This window comes from Pungitius pungitius, chromosome 11 (assembly GCF_949316345.1).
Source record: "Pungitius pungitius chromosome 11, fPunPun2.1, whole genome shotgun sequence".
NCBI classification, from domain to species: Eukaryota; Metazoa; Chordata; class Actinopteri; order Perciformes; family Gasterosteidae; genus Pungitius; species Pungitius pungitius.
Window position 1 is genome coordinate 13,288,787 of NC_084910.1, and position 16,634 is coordinate 13,305,420.

General features: G+C 44.3%; 2 protein-coding genes across 7 annotated transcripts; one reads left to right on the forward strand and one right to left on the reverse strand.

The window, feature by feature from the left end:
• Nucleotides 1-1,472: 1,472 nt before the first annotated feature.
• dedd1 (death effector domain-containing 1) lies at nucleotides 1,473-12,442 on the reverse strand. Its single transcript, XM_037453418.2, has 6 exons — nucleotides 12,282-12,442; nucleotides 11,750-11,944; nucleotides 11,032-11,549; nucleotides 10,776-10,901; nucleotides 10,163-10,303; nucleotides 1,473-3,452 (listed from the first exon to the last, which is right to left on the reverse strand). Exons 3-6 carry the CDS (start codon nucleotides 11,504-11,506, stop codon nucleotides 3,046-3,048), a joined length of 1,149 nt encoding a protein of 382 aa, XP_037309315.1. The 5' UTR covers nucleotides 11,507-11,549; nucleotides 11,750-11,944; nucleotides 12,282-12,442; the 3' UTR covers nucleotides 1,473-3,045.
• A 196-nt stretch (nucleotides 12,443-12,638) lies between these two features.
• rabac1 (Rab acceptor 1 (prenylated)) lies at nucleotides 12,639-15,662 on the forward strand. 6 transcript variants are annotated; one of them, XM_037453461.2, is made up of 6 exons: nucleotides 12,639-12,763; nucleotides 13,342-13,475; nucleotides 13,697-13,909; nucleotides 14,115-14,212; nucleotides 14,431-14,532; nucleotides 14,772-15,662. In XM_037453461.2, exons 2-6 carry the CDS (start codon nucleotides 13,354-13,356, stop codon nucleotides 14,858-14,860), a joined length of 624 nt encoding a protein of 207 aa, XP_037309358.1. In that variant the 5' UTR covers nucleotides 12,639-12,763; nucleotides 13,342-13,353; the 3' UTR covers nucleotides 14,861-15,662. The 6 variants fall into 6 exon arrangements, with proteins under 6 accessions (XP_037309358.1, XP_037309359.1, XP_037309362.1 ...); XM_037453462.2 differs by having other exon boundaries at nucleotides 12,639-12,755; XM_037453465.2 differs by having other exon boundaries at nucleotides 12,642-12,724.
• Nucleotides 15,663-16,634: the final 972 nt, after the last annotated feature.

The window sequence follows — 16,634 nt, forward strand, 5'->3', positions numbered from 1 at the left end:
CTGGGTGTGGTGAAAACTGGGCTTTCAAAAAAAAACCCCCAGTTTTCCCCGAGGCAGGCCTGGGGCAGTTTAGCAGGCCATCAAACAGACCTACTCTGAACAGGGTAGAAACTGCCCTATCAGGCTTTTCCCCCCAGAGGGCTGGTCCCGCTTATTGTTCTCCATGATGGCAAGTCAATAATAAAACTTCATTTGTAACCTCAGCAGCATTTTTAGCGGGCGGATGTCGTCAGTGTGTTTAACCGATCTAATAATGATTTCTTTAAGTCAGACAGGCGTGTAACATTGCACTGAATATTTAAATTGACAGGCACGATAGATCAATAAGGATCCTTGAAATACTATGAAAATTGACTTAATGTAGCTCTGCTGCAAAACCATCAATGGTCATAGTTTGTTTGTACACGGAGTTAAACGAGATATAAGATAGTAGATACATTTTTCACTTTTAGTACAAACACTGAGGTTATTAAATAAATGTTTATTCCCCTGTGTCATTGGGAGTTAATATCTGTACTTGAGGATCATTTACTCGGGTGAAATGCCAGTTAACTAAAGAATGTCCCTCATTACTGTGCGTGGTTACTGAAATGAGGTGAAGTGCCCTTTTGCTGACATTTTAATTATTTATTCATGTGCCAGAGGACTCTGTTGGTCTACATCAGAGGACTTAATCATGTCCAGAGAGGTCCAGCAATAAGGTCTCTACTCAATATCAGGAAATAGTTTATATCCAGAAACAAGCATTTTTTAATGGACCGTCTACATATTAACTCATTTTTGCTACACCATGTTTTCAGATTTCTCAACATAAAAAAGTATCCTCAAAATGCTCCCATGACATTTTCCTGAGCACAGTCTCAAAGGCTGGACTTTAGCCTTAAGGACAAGGGCATCTGGAATAACGCAAAAAAAGATATTTAAAAACAATAAAAAAACCTTAAAATCTATTTAGTAGCTAAGAGGCAGCCACGAAAAATGTTTTCATAAAAGCATCGATGGTTTTAGTAAGAATCAGTGGCAACTATGTTCGATTACCATTGTGGGTACAAACAGGGCAGCCTTGTGCTGAATATGAATGCTTCTTCAATATTTCTGTAACTAAAAAGAAAAAAAAAAAGCGTCAATCCAGCAGTTTGGAGCCATTACATACAAAATGGAGCACAAAGGTGGCTGAAGAGAAGAGAAGCAAACACCGTACTAGAATTTCAACACGCTGACAGCTTCAAAGCAGGGAGAAATAATGAAGGACCTGATCCACCGTGACCTGCATCGGATGGACCTCTTCAGACTATTTGGGGGCAGGACGAGGGCACACAGAGGTACGCGGGGTGCAGGACCGGGAAGAATAAAAAAATAACAAAAAGAAACACACTAACAGAATAGAATATAAAGAATAATGTTAATTGTTGAACTCACAGTGTCATGCTTTAGTTATTGATACAATAATGGTCCATGTGCAAAAAAACATCTTTAAGGACAACAAACCTTTATTATTCACCACAAATAATATCTCGTGTATAAAGATTTTTACAAACAGAATTGGCATACCAAAAGATTTTCTTTAACAAAAACGCTCTCCTGAATTTGTTTTTTTTTTTCCTTGTAGGAATAATACAACCATACTAATAATAATAATAATAATAATAATAGTAATAACACATGGCTCCCTCTGCCCGTCGCTTCGGGGAGCCCTACACATCAGACAGTAGCAAGTCTGCCTGCTTAAGTCGTGCCTGTGTGGGGGGATGGTGGGTGGGGGGGGGGGGGGGGGGACTTACAGGAGGGGCCCTATTGATCGTCTCCTATGAGTGAAGTCCAGGCATTAGTTCCAGCAGGGTGAGTAGACAGCTGTCCGTGAGCCCCTCTGCTGGGTCTACATAGCAGGGCTGAGTGGAGCTGGGATGTGCACTTTTGATTTTGATCTCCCCAACATCACTTCTATTGACCGACGCACTGTCCTGTGCTTTACTTGCCCAGAGAAGTACTTGCCGAAGCCTGGACACAAGCCACCGTTGTATTATTCGGGTTGCTGTTGACAGGCTGCGGATGATGAATCTTCCATGGTCTGCTGAGGCTAGGCCCTAATCACTGCTGTCATCTACTGGCAACAGTCGTATCCACCGACCACGGCAATCACAAGCCGGGTTAGCGTGGCACGCGGTGCTGAGAAACACAGCGGTTGGTTTTTTTTGGGGGGGGCCTATATGCGCGGGCTACGCGCTCCAAAATTGGTCACAAAGATCAATCTGTACAGAGAAAAGTCCACTTCTCCAGCTGTCCTGAGATCTGTCGCACATTGTTAAAGAAACTTTTCTTGCCATTGAATTTGTAGTTTTAAAGAAGAGGTGCCAGTTTATATGGTCATTAAGTTCAAACAAAATAAAAACCAACCAAATTTGGCAAAGTATGTTTAGTTGGGTAAAGGGATCCGCTTTCATTTTGAGTTTCGAGAGCCACCGTAGAATCTGAATGACGAAATGTATGCATAAATTTGGAAAAAAGGGTGACGAATGCTTGATGACTAGTTGATTGAGAATGATATGATTTTTTAATCGGTGTACGTCTGCGTGTGAATATTGTATTCAAGGTGAAGTATCAACACTGTAGTTATTTAGTTTTCTATCTTTTGCGGCACATCAGTTAAAGATTAATAATGTTATGAGGGGCTTACCATTTTGTTTGGTACAGGCTTGCTCGCTCCTGTTCTCACTGAGACTAAGAAGAAAAATCTTGGTACATCCCGTTTCCTGCTGGTGTTCTACACAGTAGCACCTGTGCATGAATCCCAAGGGAAAGCACATTGATCGGTTATTATTATTATTCACTTTCACAAAAAAAAAGGTAATTTTTCAACTACAGACCATTCTGAAAATGTAAGGCCGGCTGCGAACACAAACAACCAATGGTGAAAGCTGCCATCTAGTGATTATTACATGCATTGCAACTACAGGAGGCAGCCTTGTAAATTCGCCCTGTACTGATAACCTTCATCATCACCAACAGTTCCTTTTTCTACAAAGAGAACACAGCGCACCGATGAGCCTAGACAGCCCAGTGAGTCTCTGTTCGCCCCCGATGACTCGATGGCAACATTCTCCTTGCTCTCAGCAGCATCCGGCCCTCCTCGTAGTCATCCTGGTCCACGCTGATCAGCAGGCAGACGCCCTCCGATCCGGCCGCCATCCTCAGGGAGTCGGTGATGAAGACTCCCTTCAGGGCCTCCAGCAGGGCCCCGCTCAGGTAGTCGCCCCAGAAGGCCTCCAGGTTCTCCAGCTCCGTGAAGTTGATGTCGCAGACGATGGAACCCAGGTCTCTGGCCCGGAGCAGCGAGTTGGCCTTGCTGAACAACTCAAACTGACGCTCCAGCGGCTGCCGCTTGTCCGACGAGACGCCCTCCCGGAGGGCCGAATCGTGCTCCAGGTATTCGGCCCGGACGCGCAGGCGGATTTCTGATAAGGGAAGTAGCAGTGGAAAAATAAGGGGGGTCGAGAGTTGAGGTGGGAAATAAGTAAAAAAAAAAAGTGATGAGTGAAGATGGGCCGGAAAGTTAAGGAGGAGGGACAGGCAGAGATAAAGTGAGGAAAGAGAGAAAATAAGGAGTAAATAGAGGTTGAGGAAGAAGTGCAGTCACAGTGGACAGGCCCACGTACAGAAGCAGACAGAGGGGGACGGGTCGTGGGAGGAAAACAAAAAGGGAAGAAAAACAGACAGGACAAATTATTAACGGTTTGTGGTGAGTTACATGAAGCAGGTATTTAAAGAAAAGGAAAAAAAAAGTGCTTCAAGAGCACAGATTTACCACATGTGACCGGATCTAACTAATGCAAACTGGACCAGAAATCATACAATCAAATACTGTCTTTCTGACAAGTACTAATATAATGGCGCTGCAAAAAAACACTGTAATTTCTGTCAGGCCCTTGAGCTGGAACAACCAGACTGTGTGCATCTTTGTGCCAAATACTTCTACAGCAGGTTGGAAAAAGGTCTGATACTTTGGAGCAGTGAGAGAAATACTCTGCGGCTGAACAAGTAGCGTCGTCCATTTTCTTTCTAAAAAAGGAGAATCCATGTCAGCTGATAACTAGAGGACTGCCCGGAGATCAAAAGTTAACTGAGGCGGGACAATTTGCAGTGTGGCGTCCTGCGTGTATAGATTCATGGTCAAATGAATGTACTGAGATTTAACTCTGAACATCGGGGCGGCAGCGATGAGGGCAACTTAGCAAGTGTCAAGCCCCCGGAGGGGCTTTCTGTTCCAGTCCGGAGTTTAAAATCTGGCCGATTCATTCCTATATCAACACCTTCATTGCGGGGGACAGATAGCTGCCCGAGTTCCGCAGTAACAGGATTGGTGGTCATGCAACAGCGCAGCGAGAAAGATCAGAGGATGCATACATACTGTACTGAGTAAGAGAACCGCTGAGGTCGTCCCCCATGTCATTAGTCCAGAGCTTCCAGTGGAAACCAGCGGCTGATGACTTTTGCTGTAAACAAAAATCCACGCCCCCCCCACTCGAGCCCCTTTGAAAAGGGTAAACAGCATCGACTAATATCCATTTCACTGGAAACATTGTCATCCACGGTGTGTGGGAGCATTTCTTCAAGCAGTTTCAAAGCCACATTTGCATCTCTTGGTATGAAAAAAAAAAAAACAACCCAAACCTCCAAGAAATGGACTGAAAAGGGCCAGTGTGTAGCATTTCAGGGGATCTAAACGCAGAAACTGGAAGGAAACATTCATAGCTGTGTTTGCATTTCATTCAGTTTTGACCCAAGAATCATTTTGTGAGCTCAGCGAGACCTTCCCAGAACCGACAAACCATTTTGCGCTTTTGACGTTATTTTGAAGGCTGCCGTGATCCTCAGATCCGCTCGTTACGCTGCGGTAACAAAGAGTGCAAAACACGCGCTGCCGCACATGCTCATGTGAGCGAAGGGGTATTCAGTTGGTTGCAGTCTGATGCCACCAAACCCTACACACTGTCCTTTCAAAAGGCCCGTTGTGGTTGGGAGGGAGCAGAGCAATTGATGCATGGAACAAACGGTCATTTTGTGGGTATAGGATCCCTTTAACATGCTTCTGAATAGTGAAGCGTTTTGTAAGAAGCTCACTGAGGGGGAACAGAACACATCTTCACATCGCTCAGGCCCAGAGTTATTTGGGTAACGCTCATATGGGCAGACAATGACCTCTCATTTTACCCATCGAGGTCTGCAGCTGGTAAACTACTGGTAAAGTACCCCACTGATAAATGATCCCACTCAAACATCACGTTCACCCCCTCTCCATTTGTATTTTGTTTGGTGCTAAGGGGAATGGCACAAACACTCCAGGGGGATGAAGTTCGGAGAATGTCAACATTAGAAATGCAAATGTTGAATTAAGGCATTGATTTTGCACGTTTTAACATTTCTAGGACAGCGGTGACCAAACATTGGCATTTGCATTGGAGCTTCATTAGGCTGTAATTAGATTACTACGAAAACAGACGACTGGATCAAAGGGGACGCTTAAATCGATGGGGTTTGGGAAAGGTTTAAAACATGCAGGGGGGGGGGGGGGGGGGTTGAAGACCGTTCAGTTTACATTAGCTCATACAAAAAGGCATAAAAAATGTTGTTCATGGATTTCACAGGAATAGTACATAGTACAGTAAGATTGTTACAAGACAAATGATTAAACCCTGTCAGTAAAACTGTCTTGAAGTACTTATATTGATCTGTTATAACCTTTGTTCAGGATTGATCAATTGACAATACAAAGATACAAGCACATTATGTTGTCATACCACAGATCAAGACGTGTCCTCGGGGGCCCGTTAAATGCCTGTAACAAGTATTCATTCCCTCCTTTTACTTTACTCCTTTTATTGTTTGACAACATTGATGAACACTCGGCAGCTAACAGCCACCAAGTCTAAAGACAAACATTGAAAAGAAAATGGTGGCGCTTTCAGGTTGGCAAGTCAATAATATGAGTCAGGGGAAGGGGAAGGGTACAGAAAAGAGCCAAAGCAACAATAACCTTCTATGCAGTACAATCAATCATGAAATGTATGGTAATCTGCCGACAGTATGTCATACTTAAATAATGAACGTTGGTAAAAATAACTTGTTGAAAATGGGCCCTGAGAGGTTTATGAAAACTGAGCAAACAACTGTAAGGTGGCAGAAAAATGAGCAATAAAAAGAAAAACAAGGAACAGACGTGTTTAATCTCTCACCAACAGAAACAAACGAACCCCACAATCAAGTGTGAAGGTGCATCGTCCCTGCAGCACAACCCGTGTTAGACATTAAACTGAAAACTGCAGTCTGCAAGAGAACTGTGACTAAGATCAATGTCTCAGTGTAACAACGCATAAATTTAAGCCCGGATCTGTTAATCGGCGTCACAAATGCTTACATTGTGGTCCAATTCTTGCAAATCAAAATGTTGCTGTACAACATATGTGGAAGAATGTTGACAAATCAGCAGACATGTGAAGTATTCCATAAATTATGATTCATCAGAAAATGTCTAACTACACCCTTCTACTTGGGTGTCAATGAACTCCTTCAAGCCTTACAGCTCATCAGTGAACGTTTACAGTTTGACCTTTTGGGTCATTACACTGTACGGGGGCTGTGGCTATGACAAACAACCGCCCCTTTATGCGATTAATGTATTTATGGATGGCCCCCATTTCTGCGTCCCCGGTTCATAGCGAGCAGGATGGAGGACAGCGGCACTGAGGAGAAGGCCATTTAAAAGCACAGGAACACCATGATAGTCATTTTGTTAGGGTTACAGAGCACTTCACGCTTCATCAGACACAGAGACATCCACTTGGACAGGACATTAGGAGGCACAGCTTTCATTTTCCCACTTTAAACAACGAGCCAGTTTGCCTTCCTCCATCTCAGCCCCACCACCACCACAAAAAAAAAAAAAAAAAAGTTTAAGTACCCATTTACGAGGAGTCACTTGGCACGGAGAGCTTCAACTCTTTATCGATCCGTTTCTCTGCTGAACGACTGACCAAGAGAGTGGAGCGTTAGGGGAGCACTGAGAGACAGAGCTCTCCTTCTCCCCCCCCCCCATGGACAAACGTGACTTTTTGCATAGTTTGACCCTTTAGAGCTCGTTCTCTCCTTCAGATTTTGTGTAAGGATACTGTTTTCCTGAGACACAGGTTGGTCTGTTTAGAACTGTGAACACAGAGAAAGGAGAGAAAGGAGAGAAAGAGACAAGCACAAGTGGGTTGGACATCTGTTCGACTGGGTCGTTCTTTTCAACATCAAGCAGACATGGCACAGCACTCACTACTCTTCGATGTAATGAGGTCCGGGTCAGGGCAATAGTTGGTACTGACAAGTTAATCAGCGCGGCTTTACTGTAGCTCTACAATATAACATGGCATTGTCTAAGTGGGATGCTTGGGACCACTCTTACCTGGACCGATCCCCCTCACCTCACCTTTTTTAAAGCTCCAACCGGCACATTAATGGAATGTGTCCATTATAACAAGTAAGAGCTTCTCAAGCACCCCACTTAGACAGCACAAGCCCAGCCCTGAGCGGAGGGGTACAAACACCTTACGGGCATTTTGGAACAGCAGATGTCTGAATGTAATAGAGACACTTCACTGAAAATGATCTGAGAGATGATTCATGACAAGAAAGAGCATTTGAGGAGTGTTAAGAAGCAAAAGGGCCGGCATCTATCTCTGCTCCTTTTTTTGTTGTTGAGAAAACGCACACCCAGACCTCACACGGGGCACAGAGACACACACACAGCAGCAGCTTCCTTCAGCAGAGCACCGTTGGGTTTTTGTCTGTTGGCGGCCATTTTAGATTTGTCTGGAATGGGTTAGGGGGACCAGTCCTCATGAAAGAATGAGTATCCGTGCAAAATAAGCATGAGTCTCTTAACGTGATACTCCAGAGCTGGCTGGCATGACGGTCCAGGTGGCCCAAATGAATTGAGTTGATGGGGTCTGAGAGGGAAAAGATGGCCCGAAAAGGTGTCACCTTCACAAACATGTCCAACATATTATTAGTTTGTCTTTGCGGGATATGAACAGGGCTTTATTGCTTTGAATTACGCTTCTAAAATGATTCATTTATTCCCTGCAGTAAGATCCAAACCGCAAAGTTGAATCAGAACGCAACTACAGATATAAATGTACCATTTATTTGTTTGTGTAATCTGTATAAACCTGGCGGGTCAAGATTGGTTCTGATCTTCCGTCAGCAAGGTGAAGAAAAAAATCATCCGTTTCATTCGGTTAACTGAAACCATGACAAATATTTTGACATGAGCCAGAACAGTGAACCATAACAAGATCAAACCTAAAATGTCGTCACATCCACACCAATACGTTGGCTTTGAAACATAACGAGTTACAAACTTTGTGACTCAGTTACAAGGATGCAAACCTTTCAGGCTGATCTCTAACAAGCCTTAAGCCAATGAAGACACAGAGCGCCCTGCCAGGACATTGGATCGGTTGGACATGTTAGTGAAATTGTGTCAAGTTCTCATATTGTGTGTGTTTAGAAAACCAGGGAATTTAAAAACAGACTTTAACTACACATGTTCCCATTATTGTGGTTTTAGTGAGATTCAATGAACTTTGAGTCGTCTCCAGATTTTCATTGGGAAATGAGCTGAAAACCTCAGGGAAATATCTACGGCTTACTGCTGAGGACCGTCTGTTTCTGTGAGAGACTGCCACCAACAACCCTCGTCAGAAATAGATCAGGAATCATCTACAGTGCACAACACTAAAGAACATTACAGGATGATTGTCTTTTGAGGAGCGAATTAGGATGCCTGAGGGGGGGATGGGGGAAGGGAGCAGCTTGATCATGAACCACAGGCAGAAAGAGCAAATTGGCAGCACCCTCCCCTGTTGAAACAAGGGCGGGAGAGCCTCTGTTACCTTAGGCATCGGCCCAGACTTGTGAGAGAGCGCACGACTGAGACGACCGCGCACACTGCAGGATCTACGGACCGAGAGGGGGGGACAGACTTTTTTTGTTTTGTTCCTCAGTCTCCCACCTCTGTTTCCATGATCCATTGAGTCTTAGGTTACTCGATCTGAGTCACAATCCTGAGACAACCTGGTGGAATCAAATGTGGAGTCAAGACAGCAACATGTTCATCGTCACACAGGCACATCACGCACATCACGCACAGCTAACGACGGCTGCCCTTTCATCGGTGCTTTGCTCTAATATGCATTTCTCACCAAACGGGTTTGAACAATTGTTTGAGAATTGTTTGAGAAGGTCTGCATGAACGACTTGGCTAAACGTCACACAAAGGCAAATGATGTTAGTTTTATCTGAATCTTGTTGTGTCGGGAGAGTCGAGCATGGATTGGTTAACAAGGCAGGCGGCAGTTGGAACGTGGAAAGGACATTGAGAATGGAGTACATGGTGAAGCTTTCCAGAAGGGTTAGATCGTTTCCAACGACTACAAAAGATTATTCTTCAGGAATAAAATGAGAGGTTTGACAGAAGTCTCGGGGCAACTTCGTGTCAAGCTCGATGAGAAAGCCAAACAAGGGTTGCACGTAGTAGCGACCGGACAAACTCGAGAGAGGCAGCAGAAAATGAGCCAATGGGTTAAAGAAAAGATGTAATGAGTGAAAAGGACAAATGGAGAAATGGAAAAAGGACAACAAACTGGCCCCTTCTGATGTTGTTTAATGGACACTGTTAGGGAGGTAATGCGTGTGTTGTGGCAAAGAAAATACCAAGTGGAACCGTTTGATGGGAATCAGACAAAGCTGTTGAATCTCGGTGTTGACGGTGAACAGAATTTTTAATGCCAGACACCAGAGACCATGTTAGTATGCCCGATAACAAGCCAGCTCGTATTTAGCTGGAGTTTGGTGTTGTTCTTTTGAAGTGAGAAAGAAAAAATTAAATATATTTTAAACTGGTAGGAAAACTCCTAACTTAACCCAAGCTGATGTTCAGCGTAGACAAACAACATCAGAATTAAAAAGAGACAAAACAAAGTGTGGCGTTAATTGATTGAAAACGAAATCAACAAAATGTCTGACGTAGAGAGACTGATCTGAAGGGAAAATGGCAGGATGAAGCTAAGAAGGCAAGAGATAAAAAGCTAAAAAAGGAGACCAATGAAGGAGGTGCACTTACTGCAGAAGGCTTTGTGCGGTGGAGGCGGAGGAGGTGGAGGCGGCCCCGGTCGGCTCGTTTTCCTGGGCTTACGGCTCCAGCCGTTTCCCCTCTTCTTCCTCCTCTTCCTCCCCGGTGGCTCAGGCAGAGGAGGGTAGATCCCTGATAGAACAAGCATGGAATTAGTTGGTGCTATTCGGATAGTATCAGCATGGATGGAGTGCATTTGTATGTTAATTGCATAATGTTGTGGGGTTTTTTTGTAACATTTCTTTCCTTTTTCTGTTTAGTTAATAATTTCACTGCGTTAATCGGTTTCTGGTGATATCTGATTCCGAACATCCTTTCACAAGGGCGTGGTGTATTACCGGGCACCACTAACCCAACTCGGCTCTAGTCTATTATCACCTTGACCTTCAACTTAAATGATGCACGTGTACATTCCGAGCACAAAAGGAAGACGGAACAAACTACATCAGGAAGGATGCCAGTGTCTCATCACCAAAAAACAGGCACTGGCTTCAAGGCCAGTTCAAAATGTTACTTGCTGTAAGGAATGATACATGCTGCTCCGTCCGGATTAAAAGCTTTGAGCAAACACTGTAGCCTAAATAACATAATACATTGCACATACCAGTTCTCAACTGCTGCGCGAAATATGGAAGAGGCATTTCCGCCTGTCTGTAGCTGTGCTGCATTCCAGAGGCACACACCAACTGGCGGTCTATTCTGTACCGCTGTCTAATTCTGTCTGGAGATACTGAAAAAGAAAAACACGCGTTAGTAATGAACAGGCAGAGATTATTTGGACAGGAGTGCAGATATTTCTGTCACGTGCTCGGTAGAGCGAGGCTCAAACCTGAAAATGAACCAACCTCTTTCATCCTCACCTGTCCTCCTTTTCTTGTGGGACACTAAAGGGAGCAAGTCATGACGAGTGAGGACTCGAAGTAGTTGCAATAGTGGCTCCAAGTTGCCATCACTGAGGTATCCTCGCCTATCCAGCTCCAACAGCAGCTCAAGGCCACTCTTGGGCTTGTATGAGGGCGCTAAGGGATGCCTGGAGCCCCGAGGTTTTAACCGCTTCCAGGCCTTTAGAAGCTCGGTACTCGGGGTCACGCCCGAGTCACCTGGGTCGCCTCCACAGGGCTTAACCGTCCAATCTGCTGGGTCGAGAGGGTGTGTTGCGGGACAAGTTTCATCCAGGAGGAATGACAACACTTCAACGTCAGTTTCGGTCAGCTGACAACCAACTACTTCATAGACCTCATGGAGAGACAACATCCCATAGTAGTTTAGACATTCGGTTTCATCCCAGTAAAGCGAGTCCCTGAGGGGGCACCCCGGGTGATGCACGGCAGCCATGGGTCTGCCTACAGCCCCTCGGCACCTCCCCACCTGTGGCAAACTTTTCAGGATACAAAAGACACAAAGAAAAAAAGTTATTTGACAGGTAACACTGGATTTCTCCAGGTGTAGAGTTCAGAAGTTATTTGCAGTTCTCGTAAAGTCAGCCGCCTGCTCTTTGCAAGCTTAAAGTAACATGTCAGCGGCATGCACGTTGTTTTAGTGGGAGACACAACGCGTCAGTGAGCTCTGCAGTCCTACCTGTTTTCGAGGTCAGCTCGACGCTGTCTTGAAACATGCAATGCAAATTTAAGTCAGATGTGAATGTGCTTTGTTGTTGTCGTCGTTGTTTCAAAGAAAGTCTTACTAAAGGAGTCAAGCGGGCTCTCGGCGTTTCTACGGGCAGCAACGAGCGTCGGAGCAAATTACCACCTCGCGTTACGTCATCACGTTTCTCTGTGGAAAAACAACATAAGCAAAAAAAAAAACGTAAAGGAATTGTTTAGCTAAATGATCAAATGCAAAATGAATAAACCAGTGATACACTTGGTGTATTGACATATATAAATAGAGGCTAAAGGTGTTCCGTTCACTATCGAAAGATATACGTAATGTACCGTTATATCAACCGATATCAACGTTACTTCCTGGCTGGGAACTTTGTTAGCTAACGTTAGCTACACACGACGGGCCCTAATCTGATAATCTATGACAGCGTCCATACAAACGGCTATAAACGCGTGCAATGCACCTGAAAGCAAGATTTAAACATTATAATACACATAAAACTTACGCTCATCATTATTAGAGCTAGATGGGGTCGATTGGGGTTGGTCGGCCGGACAACTCCCACAGCACCGGGCAGAACTGACAGTAGCACAATAACACAGAGAAACTGACCAATCACAGCTCTCCGTCTGGTAGATGACGTCAGGTCACGGTTTCACTGCACTGATCTGCGATCAGTTCGCTAGCTAAACATTCAATATCAATTCTACTGAATTGTGCGCAAAAATGATCACACCAGCCCTGTTCCACATATTAGTTCCCATAAACGTATATGAAATTGTATGAATACAAACAGTCCATTGAACATATTTCCACCCCCACAACCCCCCCCCAAAAACAGGGGAAGGGAAGTCCCTGCTGCGGTCACTAGGTGGCGGCGTTTCACGTGTAGACAGCAGGAAGTTAAATAACATCCACATCACATCCGTAAACCAGACACAACAAAAGGTTCGAATCGCTCCTTCCAAAGCGCGCTGCTGTGAGTATGTGAGTACAAGAGGTTTCGCGATTATAGAGTTTCCACTTTCAAACAGGCCTGTTTTTTGTATTCGAGGGAAAACGTCACGCGACGATAACCACGTGACCACCGGTCCTGTTTGGGTGGAAATGTTAGCAGAGAATGCTAGCTGTGCTCTTCTCAACAACCTTCCGATTCGTCTTAAATACTCCTTTTTTTCCCTATAATTTACATTGTATGTAGTTTTAATAACTGTCCGAGTTACTTCACAGTGAAATACTCCAGTTGTCTTTCATTCTTTTGTATGTTTTGTGTAGCGACGTGGCAGTGACCGAGCCCTTTGATGACAACAGGCTTCCACTTAGTGATGCCCAACACTGCATTGTAGCTAAACTAGTTTAACTAGTTGTTATGGCGTATAGGCATATACCTGCTGCTTTAAACAAATAGTTCCTAACTGTTCACACTTGTTTAGTGATGTAGTGTCAAATGTGTACTTTTCCTGGGAAACATTGTGGCATACACGTTTTCACTAACAATTGCAACATCACCGAACAAGCATTAAGGATTAAATAGTTTATCATTTTGTTTTCATATTGCCTCACAGCAGAGACCGTAGATGCCATCTGGAGCGCCATCGGGGGAGAACTGTCTCGTAGACATGGACAGTAAGGCTGGAGATCTGTTCAGCGCTGAGGATGCTCACCCAACTGGTACAGGGGGAGCTGGCATCATGGCACGGTGAGGACCTGCGCTGTTAGTTTTAGTGATGATGCTTCTGTGTCGCCCAAATGACTTCCCATTAAATCTGTGGTGTGGGTGAGGTATGTTGTTAATTAATCCTCAAGGCAGACCCATCCTATGAAATAATCCCCCAAGTGAAATGTAAGGACATACATGGGCACTTCCACTCTAGTCATTTCTTAACACCTGATAATATGTATTAATGTCTTCTTTCCTAGGCTGTGGCTCCCCAAAGGCCTCTCGGTCAGTATGGCTAAAGAGTGGATTGACAGGCGTCGAGTGTCCATTCGACCGTGGGCCAGCTTTGTGGACCAACGCAAGTTTTCAAAACCCCGCAACTTTGGAGAGTTGTGCCAGCGGGTGGTGAAAAACGTGGACACGTTCAACAGCAACTACACCTTCATCTTCATGGGTCTTATCCTCTACTGCATGTAAGGGCCAACAAAGAGAAACATTTGTGTCCGCACCAGTACACTTCCTACTATCCTGGGGGATTTTTGCCACTGGGTTCATTAGAAGAGAGACCAAAAATCATTTTTGGGATATTTCTTTAAAACAAATACGATCATTACAACTTTGAACCTAATCTGGAAACGCTGAAGTTATTGTTCTGTTGTTATTTCTTCTCCTCCTCAGTATCAGCTCTCCCATGCTGCTCATTGCCTTGGCTGTGTTTGCTGGTGCCTTCTACATAATTCACCTCAAGTCCCAGGAGTCCAAACTGGTTGTCCTGGGTGAGTAAAGCTGCCCTACAATTCACTAACATTATGTACCTCTCAAATACAATGTATTCTGTAAACACCTGGTGTTGGATTCTTATATGAACCTTTGTGTTTGTACAAGTTCAAATGTTTGAAACATCTGCTTTTTGTCTCTAGAATTGTTTTCTGAGTAATTTTATTGAAGGTTATAAATAAAACGTGTGTCCAACTGCAATGTTCTTGTCAACCAGGCAAGGAGCTGACCGTGCCTCACCAGATGAGTCTGGCTGGAGCCGTTTCTCTACCTGTGTTCTGGTTAGCCGGAGCTGGAGCTGCAGTGTTTTGGGTTCTAGGTAAGATTATTTAGACTTTATCATTTTGGTTGATAAAATTGTCATTTGACAGATCTCAAGATCAGACAAATGATGATGTGTATTTATTTTTTTAAACACACGCACACATAAAATCGGACTAACACTATTCAAACCATGGTTGACAAGTGAACATTTTCCATCTGAAAGAAAACCTTCTTTCTCCTTGTTTTTTGTTCACCTTCTCCTTTTCCTTTTCCATTTGTCCCGCCTCCTACTAGGAGCGACGCTGTTTGTGATTGGCTCCCACGCTGCGTTCCGGGAGCTCGAGACATCTGATATGGAAGAGCTCTTCATGGAGCCTGTATGAAGGGCAGGCTGAACCCTCAGCGTTTGCTAGCCAACTCTCAGTTATCACCTTTACCCCACTTTTATCACGGCCATGTGGGTTGAGGAAGAACTGCTCCTAGATCTGTTGCGTGTGTCCTGTATTTCCTGTATTAGAATGCTCCTTGTCTTGCCTCTAAAGTAGTTATTGTTACAGACTCATTCAAACACTATACCTTCAATATACAAATGATACGTTTTGAATAAGAGGGTATGCCTTTTACTACATATGTTAAGCCTTGGATGCCTCTGGTTACAAATCGCTTTTTACTCCCTGCAGCGTCTCATAAACTGACATATCTTCAAACATGCTGATCTCTGCTGCAGATGTCTCCGATGTAGTTTCTGGCAAGATTACTCATCATGTATAGATCGTTTATTCAGTAAATGCATTGTTTGCATTTATTAACTGCTGAGAAAAAAAAAGGAATTTTCCAAATGATAAGTGCCATTTAAAGCTTTAAGGTGATCATGCACAAGGAAAACTAAATGTTTTACTTAAAAGGGTACAAAAATTAATTTGGTATCTCAGATAGAGGTATCTCCCTTGTTTAGGTTGATATCTTTGAAGGTCAGTACGTAGTAATCGTTTTTTTGTATTGGGGATAAAATGATGCTTTGGTGTCTGTATGCTTATTTGTCAGATTTGCTCAAAACATTTAGATCGGAAGGTTACGCTGTAAACCTGAAATCTTTCTTTTATTTTATATTCATGTTTTTAAATTTTGATGTAAATTGGGTTTAATTTAAATTCTGGAAGTGCAATAAACTCATTATGTAAAGAGTTTACGTCTACTTGGACATCATGCAGCGCTTTAATTCAGGTGGTTGTAGCGGCCCTCAACCCACCTGCAGACCCCCCCCCCCTCCCTCCCCCTTTTCATGACCCCTGTGCACTGTGACAGCTCAGCAAGTGGAGCCTGTGCTCAGGTTGCCATGGCGATGACCTTGGAAGGCCCCAGTCAGACACGCTCGCTTACACACTGCGGCAAAGGCGAGCGATCGATATTCTATTATACAGAGGGCGGCGAGCGAGGAGAGTCGCACTGCGGTGAGCTCACTGCGGAGACACGGGGGGGGGAGGAGAAACTAGGGGGGGTGTGAGTGTGTTTGTCAGTGGGAATGTCAGAAAGTGGGTGTGTACGTATGAGCAGGAGAGGCTGCATAGAGGTAGATCAGGTCCAGAAGGTCTTTGTGGTGGTCACCCGAAGAGACCAGGTGACCGTCAGAAGGGTGTGGCAAAGTGACACCTCAAACAACCCGTAGCGCTCACACAGCTCTTCATTGTGGGTCTTTTATTGCGTTTGTCTACTTGGTGTGCGATAAGAAGCACATTTGAAATAGATGACCGTTGATGAGCACAGCTACAATCTGTTCCCTCGAGAATAACAATATACCTCCATGCGGTTATGTCACCGTTAGAAGATTACTTAGTCATAAAGCTTGGCCTTCCTTCCTGAACTGATTTTGGATTTCTTTTAGTCTCAAAATTGGAGTTTATGGAAATATTAGACCTTGTTCCAGCGACTGTCATCCTAAAGCTCATGAATGCTGATGTCACATTTGCAGTGGTTTGGTGCATTACCCTGGGTTGCTGCCAACCCTTTCTCCCATGGCGCTAAGGACATTATGCAGTATGAAGCGCATATGCACTCACAACCCTAGGTGGTATTCCAGCATCATATTTCTACCACTCATTTGTCTGCAGCGTTGCATCAATAGCATGTAATAACCGACAGTTATACAGCCCAAAAATA